The sequence below is a fragment of the Cololabis saira genome, chromosome 5 (genome assembly GCF_033807715.1).
Source record: "Cololabis saira isolate AMF1-May2022 chromosome 5, fColSai1.1, whole genome shotgun sequence".
Taxonomy (NCBI): domain Eukaryota; kingdom Metazoa; phylum Chordata; class Actinopteri; order Beloniformes; family Belonidae; genus Cololabis; species Cololabis saira.
In genome coordinates, this window is record NC_084591.1 from 35,749,385 (window position 1) to 35,770,514 (window position 21,130).

Sequence of the window (21,130 nt, forward strand, 5' to 3'; positions counted from 1 at the left end):
ATATCTGTAATTACGTGAAGCTTTTTCTTCATATAAAATGACCTATGTGTGTATATATATATGTATACAATATATATATATATATATATATATATATATATATATATATATATATATATATATATATATATATATATATATATATATATATATATATGTGTGTGTATATGTAGATAGATAGATAGATAGATAGATAGATAGATAGATAGATAGATAGATAGATAGATAGATAGATAGATAGATAGATAGATAGATAGATAGATAGATAGATAGATAGATAGATAGATAGATAGATTTTTTTCTTTATAATGTATCCTTCTTTTTCTTTTCCTTGCATGTGCAGAGTAAAGACGACCAGATCCAGGTGATTGGTAATCTGAAAAACATCTCCATGGCGTCCAGTAAGCTGCTGCTGGCTGCTAAGTCCCTGTCCGTGGATCCGGGCGCAGCCAACGCAAAGAATCTTCTAGCTGTAGCAGCAAGGTGCCAAACGATGCTCACTGCAGCTGATATGTATTGATTGTGATGAATATGAATATAATATAATGAAGATAAATATGTAAGGGATAATGCCCGACAAGGTGTACATTATCAGAAATATTATACCACTTAACACTTATACCAAGGTCACTTACCAAAAAACATAAATATTACATAAGTTATTCATGCTTTAATGTGTTTTCAGTTGAAATCATTAGTTTTATAACAAGCCACAGCTGAGCGGACTATTTAATCTCTCGTCTGCAGCCGTTGTAACCTGGTAAGTTACAACGTTTTTTAACAAGCCATAACTCAGTTTCCTTGGTAACGGGAGATATTCTAGTCCGCTCAGTTCCGCTCGGCTATTTTCTTTTCTCTCCTCTTCTGCACCCCAGTCATCAAAATTGTTAAATTCACCAAATAAATTAAAATAAATTACAAAATCACTCATGTCGCCGTCCTGCGGTAGCCGGCTCTTCTTGTCTGAATCTCTGTTGCCGTGGTTACCACTTGGCAGTTGATCCAGCGCAATGATATTAAAGTTATCAGGCAATTTGACCGAACTTGTTTTCAGCCAATCAGAATCGAGTATTCACACAGACCGTGGTATAAAACCTTCTATTTGCTGGTAAACAGCTCTTCTGCACCAAATAAAGATCTTTGTCTCTATTATTACACCCCAATGGATGCAGTAAATGCCTCCCTGCTGCATCTGTATGCCACTCCTACGTTATGTGTGTTCAGCCTTGCTAAAGGAAGTGCATATCCTCCCTTTAGTGGAGGAGAGCCAAGCAGCTGGTCCCACAGGGCATTAGGCCTGACTGACTTCTCACTGTCTAATTAGGAAGATGGAGGCTTTGGCTAGAGCTTGTCTGTGCTCAGCAAGGCTGAACGCAAACTCAAGACACTCTTGGAACTCCTGTGTGCCCGTGTTATCCGAACTGAGAGAGTGGCCAGCATTGCACTGCTTGAACAGGGGAGCTAATATCATGTTTAAGGCGAAGCCAGCCTTTGCATGCATGCAGTGCTCACATGTGGGACCTAAAGAGGCTTGTGTTGCTGCCTGTGTGTTTCAGGGCGGTGACGGAGAGTATTAACCAGCTGATAACGCTATGTACCCAGCAAGCAGCGGGACAGAAGGAGTGTGACAATGCCTTGAGGGAGTTGGAGGTAGCTGGCCTCACACACAACTTAACACACAGATACTGTCCTGTTTTTGTGTACATGCCTCTAAGTCGGTGTAAATGTGCATGTAGTGTATGTTTCTGTTTCTTTTTTATAAAGATCAAAATTAGCAGTAGCCTCACTGCTGATACTTATTGGAGCATCTTTTTTCTGTTTTTTTTCCAAATGTATGGGCAAAGGTGTATATATGTCATGGTCGCTTAGCTGCTTTTACCCAGAAAATGCATTTTAAGATCTGGATTAAGTGGCTAACTGTAGGATCATAGCAGAAGTGTTCATTGATGTGTCCATGGTAGTTTTAAATCAGTGCCATCTTCAATCTGTGGGTAGGCTGTCAGAGGTCTCCTAGACAACCCCAACGAGCCTGTGAGCGAACTCTCCTACTTTGACTGCATTGAGAGCGTCATGGAGAACTCAAAGGTAAAAGGTTTTCCAAATCATTCTGTCCACTGTGCACATTGACTTTCATTTTAATTTATTCTTTATTTCATTCATTGATAAAATAAAAAAAAAAAACAATTTAATATAAACACAAACGTTCCTAAATTCTGAATGAAAGGGAGCAGAAAGAAGAAGAATCTTATTTAATCTGCCCCTTTTTCCCAAGAAATCAATTTACAACTTCCAACAGCAGGAAGCTGAGGATCTCATTTGTGCACATTTTCTCCACTTCCTCGCGCCTCAGGTCCTGGGAGAGTCGATGGCAGGCATTTCTCAACACTGCAAGACAGGTGATGTTCGAGCCTTTGGGGAAAGTGTGAGTTTAGCATCCAAAGCCCTGTGTGGTCTGACAGAGGCGGCAGGACAGGTGAGATCCCAGCATGTTAACAACACACCCTGAATCTGCTGCCATCCTGGCATTTCTGCTCTTTTGAAGTTTAGTTTGATTACTGTGGGTCTTTGTAAATATATTACTATTGTTATTTTCTCCAAAAAAATTAATTATGCATTTTCCTGTTGAAAATTATTGATCTTGTTAAGGCTAACAAAGCTTTCTAAATGGCGCATGAAAATAAATTCAAGGCTTGAAACCCATTATGAATGACATTTAGAGTCTACCAGGGTGCTTTTAATTGGAGCCAAAGACAGCGAGGCGGGGTGCACTAGCTTTCATTGCAGATTTTACAGAGTCTCACCTTTAAAGCTTTAAAATAACATCCCCATCTCCTTGCAGCATGCAGCTGCTTTTTCAGGAAAAGGCCACTGTCACAGATCCTTTGTTCACGCTTCTTATTCACTTTCCAGAAGTCCCTCTATTATGCACCATCCATCTACATCTACAAACTGAATCTGTATGGTCTATCTATTTATGTTTTTAGTATTCAAGTGTGTAAGTCAGAGCATGTCAGTCATGTGGGTGGGGGTTGTGTTTGTCTGTCACACTAGTGATCTTCCAACATACTAATTAACCATGTTTTCATATTCTTCCCCCGCAGGCGTCTTATCTCGTCGGCGTTTCGGATCCCCACAGTCAGTCAGGTCACGAAGGACTGGTGGACCCCATTCAGTTTGCACGCGCCCATCAAGCTATACAGATGGCTTGTCAGAACTTAGTGGACCCAGCCAGTAGCCCCTCACAGGTAACGTGGTATATAACAAGCAGCAAAACATTCATAACACAGCTGTGTCCTGACATGTGGAGATTACACAAAGCATACACAAATCCACTCCATTCAGAGACAGTAGGTGCCAAAAAAATGCAATAAAGAAGATAAAAACATGGAAAAGCCAACAATGCGTGGATAACATTTGATAAGACCTAAAACGCATATATTATTTCTAATATTCCACTATAGCACGAGTTTCAATACTGACACATTATTGTAGCCTAACATTAAGAACAATAGCAGTCCACAACTGACATTTGAATATTTTACTTAATTATGGTAATGACACATTTAAACATCTTGATTGGACTTGTGTGTTCAGTGTTTAATAATCAACTGAGCCTTGATTAATACCGACTCGGCAGCAGACACAGACTTTCATCATCTCTACCTTGAATCTGTATCACAGTTTCTTTTCAATGAGGGTTCTGCAAGAGTGGGTATGGTTCTCTTTTGATCTTCTAGAAACACGTTTAGCAACCGTAACGCTTCAGACGGATGCTCCTAAACTGACAGCGACCAGTCGTTGATACAAGGGGCAAGACTTTACCCATCTGCGCGACAGCTGCAGATCAGTTTGAATCTCGTCGTGTGTATTTTATGTCCTTAGTGCAGTCAGAAATGATAAACCAGTCCCACCTGTCTCGGAAAAGAAACTGGTTTGCAGTCTACAGTTTACAGTTGTAGCTTAAAGTCGGGTCCACATGAAGGTAGTTACGGGGTCGTAACCTGAAAGAATTTAATCAGTTTGTTTTAGTGGATGCATCCATATTAAAATGTGTTAAAACCTGGTATTTTTGATGTAAAGACTGTATCAAGTTTATACCCACTTTTGTCTTAGTTTAAGATAGAATTAGCTTTGGTTTTAGTTTTTTTTTTCTATTCACATGGCATCCTATCACCAAGATGCTGGTTTGCATATTCCCTTTTTTTTCTTTTTTTCATACAAAGATAATGGTAAGTATGGAGCCCCTCTGGTGACATTTGAAAAAAATAAAATAATGCGTAGCCACGAGATAATCAATGCGTGGCCACGTGATAATCAATGCGTGGCCACGAGATAATCAATGCGTGGCCACGAGATAATTAATGCGTGGCCACGAGTTATTAATGCGTGGCCACGCATTATGTATCTCGTGCCCACGCATTATTTTACTCGTGGATGGCATTATAACCTACTGTCTGGACTTCGTGGATGCAACTTCCTTGGTGGGATGGTTATTCATCATTAATAATGGTAATTATAGTCTATTTATATTAAAGAGCAAGAGTATTGTCATGGCGAGATAATCAATGCGTGCATTAATAACTCGCCACGCGTTAATAACTCGTGGCCACGCATTGATTATCTCGTGGCCACGCATTAATAACTCGTGGCCACGAGTTATTAATGCGTGGCCATGAGTTAATAATGCGTGGCCACGCATTATTTTATTTTTTTCAAATGTCACCAGAGGGGCTCCGTAGGTAAGAGATGAAGTTGGTTGTTTTTGTTTTTTTTTTGGTCCTTCCATTGTGAGTTGGATTAAAAGTAATTAGTCTTAACACGGCTATTAAACCACAACATTGAAACTATGACTAGGTTAAATCAATAAATTGATCATCTTGTCACAGTCGCATTATTCTGCCCGGAAAACCCGAATCCTGGCATTCATGTGGATGACACTTTGAGATGTAACACTTATCTAAATATCTAAATAGCTGTTTGTCCACCAACGGCCTCGACCCTCTTGTGTCCATACCTGGACAAGTCAGAGTTGTTTGGACAAAAGACAGCCAACTAGACAGTGGTTTATCTGTGTATGCAGGGTATCTTGTGTCAGTTTAAATAAATATCCAGTTATTGTTTTAAACGCTTTGCGCTGCACAGTCCTCTTGATTATCTGAATGTATGCAACTGTTGTATTCTGTCTTGATGTTTCTCGTTTGTTTATTTATAAGGTCTTGTCTGCAGCAACAATTGTAGCCAAGCACACCTCGGCTCTCTGTAACGCCTGCCGCCTAGCTTCCTCTAAAACCTCCAACCCGGTGGCTAGGAGGCAGTTTGTCCAGTCAGCCAAAGAGGTGGCCAACACCACAGCCAACCTGGTCAAAACCATCAAGGTCAACTCCCCAACTGATCAAAACGTTGAGTGTAAATTTGGTACAGAATTTTTGTTTGTCGTCAAGTGAGAAGGTGCAGATGTGTATGTATAACTCAAGTCTCTCTCCAGCGTAAGGCCAGAATGGGCAGATTTTTATTTGTGTAATGTTGTCTTCCTTTAGGCTCTGGATGGAGATTTTTCCGAGGAGAACAAAAGCAGGTGCCGGGCTGCCACAGCTCCACTCCTCGAGGCTGTAGAAAACCTGTCAACCTTTGCCAACAACCCTGAGTTTGCAAGCATCCCAGCTCAAATAAGTAACGAGGTAGCTGTCAGTTCTGATGTTTGTTTGTAACACACCTTTTTTTTCATAATCTGTATTTTCCAATCCCGACAATTTAACACAATAACGGCTTTCGTGGTATTGAAAAAGTCCAAAGTGTATGAGTTAATTTCATATTATAGCCGGGTTGTGGTGAATTGTAATGACCTTTGCAGTTATATTAGGAGGAATTTAATTGAAATCCATTTTTTTCTCCCTTCTTTTCATATCAAGGCAAGTTTCAGGATGGATTTTTAGTTTCCATTCTCAGCAGAACAGCGCTTGCATAGTCCTCTAAAGCTTTATGGCTGTAATCTGTTGGAGGGCAGTGTTTAACGGCACTTTCTCTTAGCACAGCTGCTCTGATCTTTAGCTTGTTAATCTAATTGTCAAGGGAGATTTTGGCTTCTATCGTTAAAGACTGGAGGTGTTTCTTCCTGTGTCTGTGTAAAGCTACCTTTCCTAATCTCATCCCTCCCTTTGATTGCACCTTTGATCTCTCCAAGGTAGTCAAAGAAAATCAACAACTCTGTCAGACCAACGTGGCTAGATCCTCAGCTGTTCAGCTGCTACCTGGGCTGCTGTTTCACTTACACTAATCTTTTTCATTTCCCCAGGGCTCAGCAGCGCAGGAGCCTATTGTCCGTTCGGCCCGCTCAATGCTCGATAGCTCCACTTACCTGATAGAAACGGCACGCTCGCTGGTCCTCAACCCCAAAGATCCCCCTACGTGGTCCATTTTAGCCGGTCACTCCAGGACAGTCTCGGACTCCATCAAAAGTCTCATCACCTCCATTAGGTTGGTATGAATCCCAGTCACAATCTCACCTGTCTCTGTGAGATTATCCAGCGTTAACGTTTGCAAAGCTGTTGCAAAGCTGAAGGTATAATCGTTTCTGCAACCAGGGGGCTTGTTCCCTAATGTGTGTCTCACTAAGTAGTAAATAAATACTTTAGTTTATAGCTGCTGAAAGCTCCTACTGATTTGCGGTAGATCAGTTCACACTCCGGAGAAATGAGACAAGGACGCTTGATCTGAAACACATTTCACCATGTGGTACTCCACCCAGCTTCATCATCATTATAGCACACAACCGACAGCAGCTAAAGTTTGGAAAACACCTCCTAACTAGCTTTTTAAAGCTATAGTCCACCATTTGGATAAGTACCTTCTGAATAAGAGCTGGATAATAAATGTGGCACCTTGATCCCACTAATGCTAAATGCAAATCTCAGGCCAGCCGCTGATTAGCAGTGCTGAGTGTTATGAGTGTCAGCTGGTTGCCTGGTAACCTCCTTGGTGATGACAAGACTCCAGGAAGTCACCACCCTTGGCAAGAAAAGTTAGATTACAGATTAAATAAACATGTGTTAATCAGTAAGCTTTTAAGATGCTTGAACATGGGTAGTGGATTTTTTTTAGCTTGGGCCGAAGCCATTTGTGCTGTTTCCCCGTGTTTCCAGTTTCCTTATGTTACTAAGCTCATTGGCTGAGGATTTTAGATTCATATTTGTACAGACATGAGAATCAGTTTTCTTTAGAGTCAGCAAGAAAAGAGGATTTCTCAAAATATTCAAGTATGACTTTAAATTGAATTATCATTAGAGATTAAATTACCGTATTTTCTGGACTATAAACCGCACCTGTATATAAGCTGCATCCGCTCTATTTTTTAAAAAACAATTAAAAAAAGATATACAAGCTGCACCTGTATATAAGCCGCATCCGCTCTATTTAAAAAAAAAAGATATGCAAGCCGCAGATATTTATGTTGTCAGATTAGATATTTACTACATGTACAGAAGGATTTTGAACTGTAAATGATGTACATGTTTGTACCTAAATAGATCCTTTCCTAACAGTGTCTTTTAACACGGCAGCAACTTTGCTGATTAAAACGGGACAGAACCAAGAGAAAATAACAGCTATTTATTTATCTGTTTATCTGTTTGAAATCTGCTTCTACTTCTATCTGCTAAAGAAGAAGTAGCGTATTCTTCTTTGCATTTATTTTGTCTTAGTTTTTAATTCTAATTCCGGTTAGCACTCCCCCGAGCGGTGGAAGAAAAATCCACAGAATAGCCGCACCTTTGTATAAGCCGCATGGTTCAAAACTTAGGAAAAAAGTAGCGGCTTATAGTCCAGAAAATACAGTAGATTTTGCCCCACAGTGTATGAATGAATACATATTCTTTCCATTTTTTGGTGACAGGGACAAGGCACCAGGACAGAGGGAGTGTGATTACTCTATTGACAACATTAACAAGTGTATCCGGGACATTGAGCAAGCTTCTCTGGCTGCAGTTGGCCAGACTCTGCCTTGCAGAGATGATATCTCCATGGAAGTGAGTGCAAGTAGCCCATCATCACTCTCCTGTGTGAGAGAAAGAACTTAATGGGATCTGTAGCTTTTCTGTTGTGACTTTTCCTGTAATTCTCTGCCGTTGTACTTCAACAGGCGCTCCAGGAGCAGCTGACATCCTCAGTGCAAGAGATTGGTCATCTGATTGATCCTGTCTCCACAGTAGCCCGAGGCGAAGCCGCCCAGCTCGGGCACAAGGTGCTGGTTTCATCGTGTCTCTCTTCATCCCCGCTGGATTATGAAAGAAAAACTGCTCTCTGTTTTCTGCTGTGGTTCAACTCTCTCTCAGACAGCTCTCTTAAAAAACATTCCCCCAGGTGACCCAGCTCGCCAGTTACTTTGATCCTCTCATTGTGGCATCAGTCGGGCTGGCTTCAAAGCTCCAAGACCATCAGCAGCAGATGACCATCCTGGACCAGACGAAAACCCTCTCAGAGTCAGCCCTGCAGATGCTCTACGCTGCCAAGGAAGGCGGAGGAAACCCCAAGGTACATACAGTAGTAGCTTATAATGCCACCGTCCATGAGTCCCAGTCTCAGAAGTGACTTCGACTGTAAAAGAAAGTCAGATATCTCCAAGCGAAATTCTCTATTTTAAGGACAATAAAGCTATTCTTTATTTCTAGGCCGAAAAGTTGATTTTCACCCAAGGTTCTCTAACTTTCTTATCATCTGTGTTGTTCTGTCAGTTATATATTTTATTCTGTGGTGAAGAGAGGAGAAGAAAAGCCCAAGGCAATTGTGCTTGGACTTTATGAATCTATCAGTGTTCTTTCTTTTCTTTTTTTATTGATATTCTATTCAAAGCTCTGTGATCCCTAGCTTCTAGTCATGCTCTTGGGTGATTTTACTCAAATGCATTCAGCCTCATTAAAGCCAAGAAAAAGTGTATTCAGGTAGTTTCTGAGTGGTGAACCACTGCTGCAGAACACAGCTGCTTCAATCATGAGTAATCATCAACAATCAGTCCTTGGCTTCGTGCTTCCTCAGGCATGTCACACGCATGATGCCGTCTCCGAGGCAGCCCTGCTGATGAGAGAGGCCGTGGACGACATCATGGTGACGTTGAATGAAGCTGCGAGTGAGGGCGGCATGGTCGGGGGCATGGTGGAGGCCATCGCCGAGTCCATGTGCACGGTGAGTCAGGCCATGTGTTTGCCTGTACTGCATGTATCTATGCAGGCTGCAGTCTGACGTGGCATCTTTTCAAGTGGTTTGAAATGATCTCCGCTGGAAATGTCTCTCCTGTCTCATTCCTCTGAGGGCAGAACAAGGTTTACACTCAAGGGTATTTATTTCAGCAGTGGCCGTTCTGAAGGTCTGTCCTTGCCAGTAAATATCATCCGTCCAACAGATGACTAGATTGAAATGCACATGGTGACATTATCTGTCACTCATCATTGCAAGAGGACACATCAGTGTATTATGCAGAAATAATACACTTTGTCCAGTCTGTTTTTGTTTTATTTGCATTTTTATTTCGGCATATCCTTGTAGCCTCTTTTCCGTTGTTTATTAAATGACCTTTTACTAACTTGGACCCTGCAAACCATTTAAGACATTTACACCTGATAATCTCCACCTCCTTCACTTTCTGTTGGGCCAGAATGCATCACTGCATGCAAATGCATATTTAACAAGTACATTTTGAATAGGTTCTTGTCTCAACTCGTCTAACGGTCACCCTCTAAGTCATTCTTCAACCTTTTTCCAAAACAGGTCGATTGGAGGTCTTTTCAAGAAAGAGAAAGCAAGAAGGTCTGAGAGGCCTTACATTTGGCCAACAAAGCAATTAAATGACTAAATTTATGATACATTTATACAGTTTTACATTTATCGAATTTACAATATTTTGTAATTTCATTAAGCTTTTAGAATGGCCCATTGGAAAGTGTTGTAATAACTATTTTAGAATTGATAAATAATACATTAAACAGAACAAAAAATTATCCACTGTAAAAATCCCACTGAGGGGTTATGTATGTTTTATCGCTCCTGCTTTACTGTAGAAGTATCATAAGACATTACTGAGAAAATCTGTCCATTTTTTCAAGTCATCCCCCTTTTCTGTTCTGCTACAAAAATGTAACTTGTATGAGGAACACAAAAACAGAGCACTACAATCATAGCACAAAATCATACCCTTTCATTCCATTCATTTGTAATGCTTGCTTCATGCCGTATTGGGTCACCAGGCTGTCAAATGACCCGACCGAGACAATCAATCATGCATTCTCATGTTCAACACCGAGTGTGACTTTATTATAACCAATTGACCAAGCATGCGTGTTTTGGGAATGTGGGAGGAAACTGGATTACCAAGAAAAACCCAACACAGGCTCAGGGAGACCTGAGACCAGGGGCTAACCTGGTGGCATCACACCATCATGCAGACCGCGCTGATAAATGACAAGAACAAAAGATAACAGTTAGGCAACACAAAAGGTGGGAAAATAAAAAATGATTTTTAAAAACGTTAAAAAATAAATCAATAAGGCGGGTGGACACTGATTATGATGACTGTTATTAACAAGCTCACTTTACAATGAAGTAAATCTTGCTGTTAAATGTAATAATTAAATTGTAAGAGGGTCGGAATAAACGTAAAATAAAGATTCTATTATGTACTCTTTATTGGCAGTGATGATTTTTTTTAATATTCAGTGTTTGCGAAGTAGTTCTGTACCTGTCTGACAACTATACCTGCGTGAGAGCTTTTGAGACCTCGCTCAGAGGGAGAATGCCCATGTGAAAGACCACTAAAGAGCTTATCTCAACAGCTGGATGAAGGAACGCCTCCAGAACCAGAGGGCTCTTTTGTGGACTACCAGACCACCATGGTGAAGTTCTCCAAGGCCATCTCCATCACTGCACAGGAGATGGTGAGCACAATGAGATCTATCTTTGACTCCTGCCTGTTTTTTCGATAATTTTTCCTATGACTTTTCCTGTTTTCAATGAAATAATTGAACTGTATAACTTAAGAAAGATTAGTCGGTTTCTGCTGAAAGTATTCTATGTTCCTGCACCCAGATGACTAAGTCAGTAACCAGCACAGAAGAGCTTGGTGGCCTTGCCTCTCAGGTGACGGTGGACTACGGACAGCTCGCCCACCAAGGACGCCTTGCTGCAGCCACTGCAGAGCCAGAGGAGGTGGGAATCCACATATTTGGCTTTTCAGACTGTACTCATACAAAATATTCAGTTTACTGTGCTTTACAGACTATCCATACACAACCGGGCCACGGAAATGTCCGACTTACATCAGCTTACATCTGCTGTTAAAACACAGATGAGAGCGGATATTTGCTATTCATTGATATGTTGCAGTTTCCTCAAGGTTGCACAAACAATATGAGCTGAATAGAGATATGTGCTTCCAACATTCATTTTCTCTCATCACCAACTCACACTCTACATACAGCTTTTCTGTGTTGTCAAGATAACAGCAATGTGTGGAAATATTGATATACCCGGTAATAAACACACAGCTCATATCAATATCATGTGTATAACAAGCTGCTGGAAACCCCAGTGGTTACCATAGCGACATTGCACCTCTACAAGTCTAAAATCCTATAGCAATACTTGTAATGTACCCACCTGTAAATTGCAGTCTGGAAAAAAAAAATGTGCATTGCTAGCGTTTCATTTCTGAAGGTGCTTAAAATCATTTTTATCCACCAGCTGGAAAGCTTAGGAGACGATTTTGAGTTTTGCTGCGTCGCGACTCAAATGAGAACATGGATGTGTAAGCTGATGATGCGTTATGCTTTCAGGTTGCTTTCCAAATAAGGACACGGGTGCAAGAATTAGGGCATGGCTGCATTTGTCTGGTCCAGAAGGCTGGAGCGCTGCAGCTCAGCCCCTCCGACAGTTTCTCCAAACGGGAGCTCATTGAGTGTGCCCGAGCAGTCACAGAAAAGGTAAGCGATGTCATTAAAAAAAACAACAAAAAAAAGTCAGTCACCTCAACTTTGTGAATAAATGCCAATCTTTGTTGTTCCTGTTCTCTGTTTTTGGGTTCATAATGTTAACCATCTGTTGTTTGAAACCCGGGAGAAGTTTGAATCTTCATGAAAATACTTGCTGATTTATTCAGTGGTTTTATATAGTCCATGACAGGGCTGAAAAATGATTTATTTTAGTTAAATTGCCAGAGTGTGTAAAACTAAATACGCCCTATGATTCAATAGCTTGGAGACACAACTTAGAAAGCAACAATTTGAGGTCATTGTTTTCTGTATGATGTAATTCAGCGCTAAAATTGTTGTGACTAAAGTGTCGCTTGCATTTTTGTAAAATTCTCTTGACCTCGGGGGGAACTTGCTAGGACGTCCACTCTCTTGAAAGCTTAGGTGTGAACTTTAATGTGAAGTATGAGAATAGTCTGACGGTAGAATGATGGATTGCAAATTGTTTGGAAATCACTGCATAACCATTCCCATATTGATCAGCAGCAATAATTGTTTATCTAAGATTATTGCTGATTATTTCCTCCTTTACATTATGTTAACACATCTAAATGCTTGAGACAAGCAAACTGTGAAAACCTCTGCTTCTGTAGTCACCGTCCCTCTTACTGAGGATCAGTTGATCAAGTGAGTTTGTTGGGCGCCCCCTACAGAAATGAACACTGCTATCATGTCTTAAATAATAAAAGCTGGCAAAGATCCAACTTTTCCTGCAAGTTATCGCCCATTGTCTGATTAATTCAGATGTCTCCTTCCCCATCTTTATTCGCCATCTTCATAGAACCTCTTGTAGCAGCCATAGGTCAAAATTGTACAATTTCAGGAATCCACAATTCATTAAACACTCCTCCACATACACACCACACAGTCTCCAAGCTGCACCCACCGTTGTCTTGACTTCTCTTACTTTCTCTTTTGTCTCCCAATGACAGTGATTTAGTCCTCTTTGACAGAATCTGTTTTTGGTTTTTATAGGGATCAATAAAATACAGTAGACTGTCAGCAGGGCTGGTAAAGGAAAGGCATTCCCACACACACCCAAGCACAAAAAATCCCTCTGTTGCAAGATCAAAAAGCATATATATGTGGCTATCAGTTTTTTGACAAATTTGGTATTAACCATCAAAATATATGCAGAAAATTGGAGAAAAAAAATCAAGTGATTAGTTTGATATGTAATGCCTGGCTGCTACCTTCCTTCTTAATTCCTATGGAAGTGCTAAAAATATACCAAGTACCCCGCTTATCTTGGCTCAGTTTCTGCTCCATAAATCATGACACAAGGCAATATGTTGCATTGTAAGAACCAGGTGATATTTTATTTATTTATTTTTATGTCCTGACTGGTAAAGCTTCTAAATTAAAAGAAGGTGTTCCTTTTTTCATTTGACTCTAGATATTTAGATAAAGAACACAATTGCATGAAAATGGAAGACCTCACAAGAACATGGTATGATTTGTTGTTCCTACCGTAGCAGAACTGCTTGTATTTTAAAAGCGTGTTCTCTGGGCAACCGTAAGTAGTTATTGTTATTCATCACAATGACCTATTTGCCGTCTTTTTATTCATTCCAATAATCCCGCACAACTTTGCCTCATCAAGCTTTTGGAAATCTATGCATTAGCTACTTTTCCTCACGGTGGAGGGTCTTTCTGAGGTTTGTTGGGTATGAAACCCTGGATGTCTCTGATTTAAAAACACACAGGGACATTTAACTTTAATGTTGAACCGAGGACACATTTACGAGAAAATGGGTTTAATGTACTGTATGTTATTGTAAGAAGTAATGCCTGTTGCTTAAATACATTTTTTGTACCAATCATAAGAACAGATTTTCCGGACCACTCTCACACTGTGCAGTTAACAATAATACCACGTCTCCATGCTGTGATCCTGGAAGCTTTTAGCCATGCTGCTGACACATTTCTCCCTCGAATTGATTCACTACAAAACATAATTGTCCGTTCAACATGTAAGCTTTTGCCTTTTTGAAATGGACATCTTTGAGATTTGCATCCGTTGTGTTTGGTTTATATGCGCTTGTGAGGCAAACTGATTCTATGCATGTTCATAAATTCTTCCTTCCTTTAGTGCCAGTTTCCTCTTTTGCATCCAAAATGTTCACACTTGATACATAAAAGGCCCTGCTAGCACCTTATAAAAGGGTTTAATAATAATGTTTAATAATTAGAAGCCAGAGCCAGAAGGAAACAGCATATTTCAAGGAGCTTTTTCAGCATGTCCAATGTAATCCCTCACATGTTGCAGGTGTCCTTGGTACTGTCAGCACTGCAAGCAGGAAACAAAGGCACCCAGGCCTGCATCACAGCAGCCAGCGCCGTTTCTGGGATCATCGCTGACCTGGACACCACCATCATGTTTGCCTCAGCTGGAACCCTGAGCCCTGAGAATGAAGAGTGTTTTGCTGATCACAGGTGCGGTAACCCCATCACAAACAGGACAAGTCACCGAGACAATTGCATAAAAGCCTATTTAAAAAAAAGAGAATAAGAGAAGACAGAGAATGGGCAGTAGATGTGCTATTTTTGGAGCTCAGAGGTGATAGAACTTGCCAGATTTCTACAGTTCTGGCCACACTACGGAGCTCCTGGAGTTTGCCAACACAGCCACATATTTAGGTGCATTTCAAGAATGACATACATTGCCTGTACTAGATAAACATTATGTTCAGAGAAGCAAAAGCAGCCTCCTTTTATATTGTTGGTGCTTGAGCGTGACTGGAGCAGATTGTCACACAATGTGTCCCATCCCTCAGGGAAAGCATCTTGAAGACAGCCAAGACGCTGGTGGAGGACACCAAGCTGCTGGTCGCGGGAGCTGCGTCCAGTCAGGAGAAATTGGCTCAGGCTGCCCACTCATCGGCCAAGACAATCACTCAGCTCACTGAGGTGGTCAAACTGGGAGCTACCAGCATGGGCTCTGAGGACCCCGAGACACAGGTGATGAAGACTCAACGCTCTTTTTGCTTGTCATAACAACATATATAATATGCTATTAATAATCAGCTTATTACACTTATTGTCTCACCCTTCCCACAAAAAACACCAGTCATTCATATTGTACCTCTTCTTGGCCCTGAATGCATGCTTCTATCTCCGCTCTCCACCAAGTATCATGACAAGCTGGGAGTAATACGTGCTAAATCCCCTCCCTAAGGCACAACCGATAAGCCCACACTCTGACCATTGTGCCCTATTGATTCCAGTTCTCTCTCCTCAGGTGGTGCTGATAAACGCAGTCAGGGATGTGGCCAAGGCCCTGGCAGAACTCATCGGTGCCACTAAATGTGCCGCTGGCAAACCACCTGACGACCCCTCCATGTATCAGCTGAAGAGCGCTGCAAAGGTAAAGAAATTAACCAGGAAAAGAGACACCTGTCATGCTACATGTTAGCTGTGTTTTGATTGCAGCATGCGCTCCTTCACCCGGAAGATGAGACTATTAACATAGATTCTGCAAATCCTCTTTTTATATTAACATGTCTAGTTTGATGTATCCGGTAGCACAGTGCAAAGCCTTTTTTTTTTTTTTTTTTTTTAGAAAAGTGTGACAGCTCTTATCAAGATGTTGCGTCTTCTCTCCCATCTCTTTAGACTTGAGCCGTACCTGCATATTGTGTACATGCATTTGTCTGAGTAAGAGAGACTGTTGGTTTGCTTTATTGAGGAATGCTGTATCTCAAACACTTTCTGGAGTGTTGCTTCTGGTGTTTCTGCTTGAACGGCAGTACAGCAGGGATTTTGTGGCTGCTTCAAAATCAAAACCTGCTTCAGGTAAAATTCAACCCAGCAAAAAAAAAAAACACCAACGATGTCATTATAAAATAAGCTTTTGGCTATTTTTTTCTCCTAAGAAATACACCAACATGCAGTACTGTATGTAGTGTATGGTTTTGCCTTTTGCTGTGTTGTTTTAGCTGGTTACCAAAGAACATTTTAGTTATGTAGTTAAAGTGGGCTTTATGGTAAAGGGCCGAAAAAAAAGGGTGCAAAAATGACAGTTCTGACTCGACAGTAAAACTTGTAGAGAGTAATGGGGAAAATGATGCCAAGTGGCTTCAAGCTTTTTGCTGGACTTGTTTGTTCTCAGCACCATCACCTCATCAGTGTAACCATGCTAGCAAGGTCTTAGCCTGGTCTCGTCACCATGGTAACTCCTGCGAACACTGCTCTGGTTTTGTTCAGACCTTTTGATTAAATCAGCAGCAAAAAAATAAATAAATAGAACTGAAACCCTATCACCGTTGCTCGTCCTGATGATATTCTCTATGAGGGAGTACATCGTGCATGCAAACCTGCCACAAAATGAAGCCCTGCTGTTGTGAAAGAGCAAACTGCATCTTCTGTCTCAGGAAAAGAGCCGGTGTGTGCATTGACCTGGTAACATGGTTGTGAGTTTAGTCCTGATTTGCAGCCGCATGCCTCACACAACTGATGTTGTATCTCAGAACACAGATGGTAGTATTGACCAGTCTATTAGCATTCATCACAGACAACAAATCAGTAAGTAAAATGATCCCTTGTGAAATAATAATAAATTTTTAAAAAAAATGCTTATATTTTATAGAAATCAAAAACATCCTCAATTTTGTCTTTAAGAATTTCTAAATTATATGTTTTCTCGGAATTGTTATATTAACTTAGTATTTATTTTTCGGTCATTGTTTTGTCTTTGTACAAAACATTTTTTTTCTTTTTGTGAGTGTCGGGGGATTCACGAATCAAATGTGATTCATACGGCATTATAGGGGTTAAACAAAGCACTAATTAAGTGTTTGCATCAGTATCTTCAGACATCATTTACTAGGTTTAAATTAATATTGGATATCAACAGAAACCACAGATAGCACGCTGCACTGTAGTTTATAAAAGACTAATGTCCTTAATATTTTTATAATCATCAAAGATCTCCTTTCGAATGTGTTTTCCCTCATAACTAAAGTAAGCCGCTCCCAATTTTTGGCAGAAGTGTAACAGATCAAACACCTCCTCCTGTGAAGAAGAAATTCTGGGTTGAAAAATAATAAAAAAAGATAATAACCCCTGCTGTGATATACAGTCTCCGAATGGGTGGTTAAGGTTTGATGAAGCCGGCTAATCCATCACCTTTTTGAACCTGCTTTACTGTATACTTCTTTGATCAGAGAAACGATGTTGAACAGTTCCCAGTTCCCTGAGAGGGAAGATAGACAGGGTCAATTTTCACAAAATCAGAACCCCGAAGGCATTTTGTGAATATTTATAATATACAACATTTCTAGGGGTATTAAAGGGTGCTGAATTCAAATCTGCTGTATATGAAGCTCAAAAATGTCCCAAAATGCCTCAAAATTGAGAAATCCAACATGGCCGCCACTGCCAGGCTGAAATCTATTTTTCAGTATATCTTTTTGACTAAACAAGGTACAAACATGAATTAAAAGTGCTTTTGTAAGTTTTCCTACATGGGCAATTCGATACCATATTCAGAATTGAGATGTAATGTGAAGAAACTGCTTAGATATTGCAAAAATAGTTGTTTTTAACTATGAATAATTACTCAATTATTATCATTATTATTAGGCTACTTTTACTTACTTTGTATTTTGTTTTTGAGGTAAAATGTATTAAATGTGCTGGAATGGAACCTTTGCCATCCCCAATATCACCCCACTCCCCAAGCTTAGCTTTTCTCACACTTCTCAGAACGGCTGATCGGAAACATGAGACAGCTAACAGGTAAAGTCATGTCCAGTGTATATTTTGATAATGTGACATGTTTTATGTAGTTTAAATAATCGCAGAATATGTTTTTAGCATTTTTGATCACTAAAAGAAGCCTAACTAGCTAATGTTAGCTAGCTAGTTGCTGGGATTAGCTAACGTTAGTGGCTAGCTAACATTACTGGCTCAATGAGCTAGCTAAATAAATAAATATCGATGTCTTAGACTTTGCATTCGTATTCTAAGAAAACTCACTCTTTCTTGTAGGTCTGAATTAGTCAGTTGGCGACAGAAACCATGGCTGAAGCAATAGATTATACCCAAGAAAGCTTAATGTCCTCGGACCCACAGTTAGGCATCATTGTTCAGATGGCTGCGTGAAACAGTCTGCTACTACAGTCCGCTCTGTGATTCCTCTTTGGTGCAGGTACTATATTCGTCATTGCCTTGGGGATATTGAGGGTTTTTTGACTTGGAGTAAAGATCAATTCCTTCAAGGAGATCACCTTCAGGTGGACCACATTGCCAGGCGGCCACTTGAGTGGCATGGAATGTCCCTTTTCCGTCCAGAGTGTATTCGTTGATGTCAACATTGTCCGCTGAGAAATGAACAAAGCGACCCTATATCAGATTTTGTGGAACAACGGCACTATCATCCCCCATGGTTTCCAAGGTCGTCTTAGCCAGTGCAGTGTCAAGTTTGATTACCTCACGGTAACTCATAACATGACCTGCCTGGTGAAACATGTTCACCAACTCCTTCGAACGTTTAGCTTGATGAAGGGTACTGGCCAGTCCTATGTGCTTCGGAGTGAGGAACTTGTCTCCACTAGCTGTGTACATAAGATCCTGTGCAATGCTGAGGATCTTCGGCAGGAAGGTCCCCCCTTATGAGCCTGGTCCTGCTCAAGGTTTCTTCCCTCCTAAAGGGGAGTTTTTCCTTGCCACTGTTTGGCTTAAGGCTTTTCTCCCACTAGGGGAGTTTTTACCTGCCATTGTTTATGTAATATGTGCTCGGGGGTTTATGTTCATGTTCTGGGTCTCTGGAAAGCGTCTAGAGACAACATCTGTTGTATTAGACGCTATAAATAAAATTGAATTGAATTGTATTAAGCTGTCGTTTGGCTGTGTTATTATCATAATCTTCAACGTCATCCCCCAGCAGGCGCTGACCACCTAGTAACAAGTTGAGGAACATGTACAGACTGTTGGGTATGCTGTCTATTGCTCTGTTTTCACTGATGTCTATCCCCTCTTGTTTTGGATGTGAGATCATATCTCTTCGGATGTGCAAGGCCACATGGACCATGTTCAGGAACATATCTTGATCCTTGTGTTTGAATGTAGGACTCTATGAATATTGGAGGTGTCATCTTTCACCATTGCTGATACTGGAATGTGCCGGTATTTGGATGGAACCAAGACAGTACAAGGTTCATTTCGAGGCTGATCATGCAGTACAACAAAGTCGTATATGCCCTCAAGACGATCAGCTATTTGTTCCTTGAAGGAGTTCCTTCGGCTTAGAAATCTAGATGGTATATCTAATTGAGCCTCATTAGCTAGTGTAGAGTGCCGGTCCCACACATGTACAAGATCCAGAATATCCGCTTACTTTGCTGATTGTTCAAGTTTTTGGCAGATCCACTCTAATGGCATTTCCGTGCTCGGAAGTGACTCCATGCGTTTGGTCCTACGTTCAAACCTGTTTTTCATGTGATAACTTCCTTCTGCAGGTATAAGATAATTTACTCAATCAAGTCGCACTCTTAAGAATGAATCACATTTTACTGCTTGTAGGATTCTGCTGCTGACTTTCATTTCTTGTATGAGATGTAGTTTTTCTTTCTGATCTTGGTGGCAAAAGATACACTGCTTCCAATCTATTGGAGGTATTTTGCTCCGTAGACTAACATTTTGCGGAGTTAGGGTGGATGCAGACGAACTTAGTTTGGTATCTTTTTTCGATTCTGCCTTCAATTTCCTTTCTATTTCACGTTTATTCATGTATTTTGCTCGGCAGTTCCTATGCCATAAGAATTGCTGAGGCAACTCTCCTTGAAGTACCTCAGTAAGTCAATTGGTTGCATTTCGGAAATTGTCATGATGTAATTTCATCCGGAGCTGTCTTATAGTGTCAGCTGACTGGAGGCCATCCTTACTAATTGTCATGAGATTTTGCTTATTGTCTTCCTGGCATATGATGCATAACTGTCTTAGAAGTCGAATGCAAAGTCTAAGACATCGATATTTATTTTTTTAGCTAGCTCATTGAGCCAGTAATGTTAGCTAGCCACTAACGTTAGCTAATCCCAGAAACTAGCTGGCTAACATTAGCTAGTTACGCTTCTTTTAGTGATCAAAAATGCTAAAAATATATTCTGCGATTATTTAAACTACATAAAACATGTCACATTATCAAAATATACACTGGACATGACTTTACCTGTTAGCTGTCTCATGTTTCCGATCAGCCGTTCTGAGAAGTGTGAGAAAAGCTAAGCTTGGGTGGTGGGGTGATATTGGGGATGGCAAAGGTTCCATTCCAGCACATTTGATACATTTTACCTCAAAACAAAATACAAAGTAAGTAAAAGTAGCCTAATAATAATAATAATAATTGAGTAATTATTCATAGTTAAAAACTATTTTTGTAATATATAAGCAGTTTCTTCACATTACATCTCAATTCTGAATATGACATCGAATTGCCCATGTAGGAAAACTTACAAAAGCACTTTTAATTCATGTTTGTACCTTGTTTAGTCAAAAAGATATACTGAAAAATAGATTTCAGCCTGGCAGTGGCGGCCATGTTGGATTTCTCAATTTTGAAGCATTTTGGGACATTTTTGAGCTTCATATACAGCAGATTTGGATTCAGCACCCTTTAATACCCCTAGAAATGTTGTATATTATAAATATTCACAAAATGCCTTCAGCACTTTAAATAAGCACATTTTCAGAAATTCTGCCTAGACTAAGAGATGTCACTTAGCTCGCAGCAGCAGCCCCCCCCGAGGAACGGGACCTGCAGATCAGAGCTTTGGCATGTAACCTTGGTGCAGCTGTGGTCACTGAGTGGAATGTACCAAGATCAAAGTGTTTAATTAGTAACATACTTTCAGGTACCTCGAAACACCTTCAAAGAGATTTGGGCCTCGGAAGGTCTGTGCACATTTTCTGAATAACTATATATTTACTCGTTCAGATAACTTTTACACAGGGTTTCTTCTGTATTCCAATTCAAATGGAATTAGGGCCACCCGTGGACATGCTCATATTGACAGATTGTTTCTGTTCCTCCAACATATGGTGACCTACAAATGGGACACCCTCAAAGTCCTAGCATCATGTTTCTCAAATTCCTAACCAAACAAATGTGCACGTTGATT

The 21,130-nt window shown here is 40.4% G+C and overlaps 1 protein-coding gene across 3 annotated transcripts in view; it reads left to right on the forward strand.

The window, feature by feature from the left end:
• The window catches only part of tln2b (talin 2b), a 94,666-nt gene that overhangs the window by 62,405 nt on the left and 11,131 nt on the right, over positions 1-21,130 (forward strand). For 2 of the 3 annotated variants that reach the window (XM_061721832.1, XM_061721831.1), the window contains exons 30-47: positions 344-483; positions 1,557-1,650; positions 1,996-2,085; positions 2,351-2,473; positions 3,102-3,245; positions 5,214-5,399; positions 5,538-5,678; positions 6,293-6,474; positions 7,889-8,021; positions 8,135-8,236; positions 8,356-8,526; positions 9,028-9,174; positions 10,818-10,919; positions 11,071-11,190; positions 11,817-11,963; positions 14,281-14,447; positions 14,789-14,972; positions 15,253-15,378. In XM_061721832.1, the coding sequence (XP_061577816.1) occupies positions 344-483; positions 1,557-1,650; positions 1,996-2,085; positions 2,351-2,473; positions 3,102-3,245; positions 5,214-5,399; positions 5,538-5,678; positions 6,293-6,474; positions 7,889-8,021; positions 8,135-8,236; positions 8,356-8,526; positions 9,028-9,174; positions 10,818-10,919; positions 11,071-11,190; positions 11,817-11,963; positions 14,281-14,447; positions 14,789-14,972; positions 15,253-15,378 (2,499 nt within the window). The remainder of the gene's footprint in view (positions 1-343; positions 484-1,556; positions 1,651-1,995; positions 2,086-2,350; positions 2,474-3,101; positions 3,246-5,213; positions 5,400-5,537; positions 5,679-6,292; positions 6,475-7,888; positions 8,022-8,134; positions 8,237-8,355; positions 8,527-9,027; positions 9,175-10,817; positions 10,920-11,070; positions 11,191-11,816; positions 11,964-14,280; positions 14,448-14,788; positions 14,973-15,252; positions 15,379-21,130) is intronic. The other variant, XM_061721833.1, reaches the window with a different exon arrangement.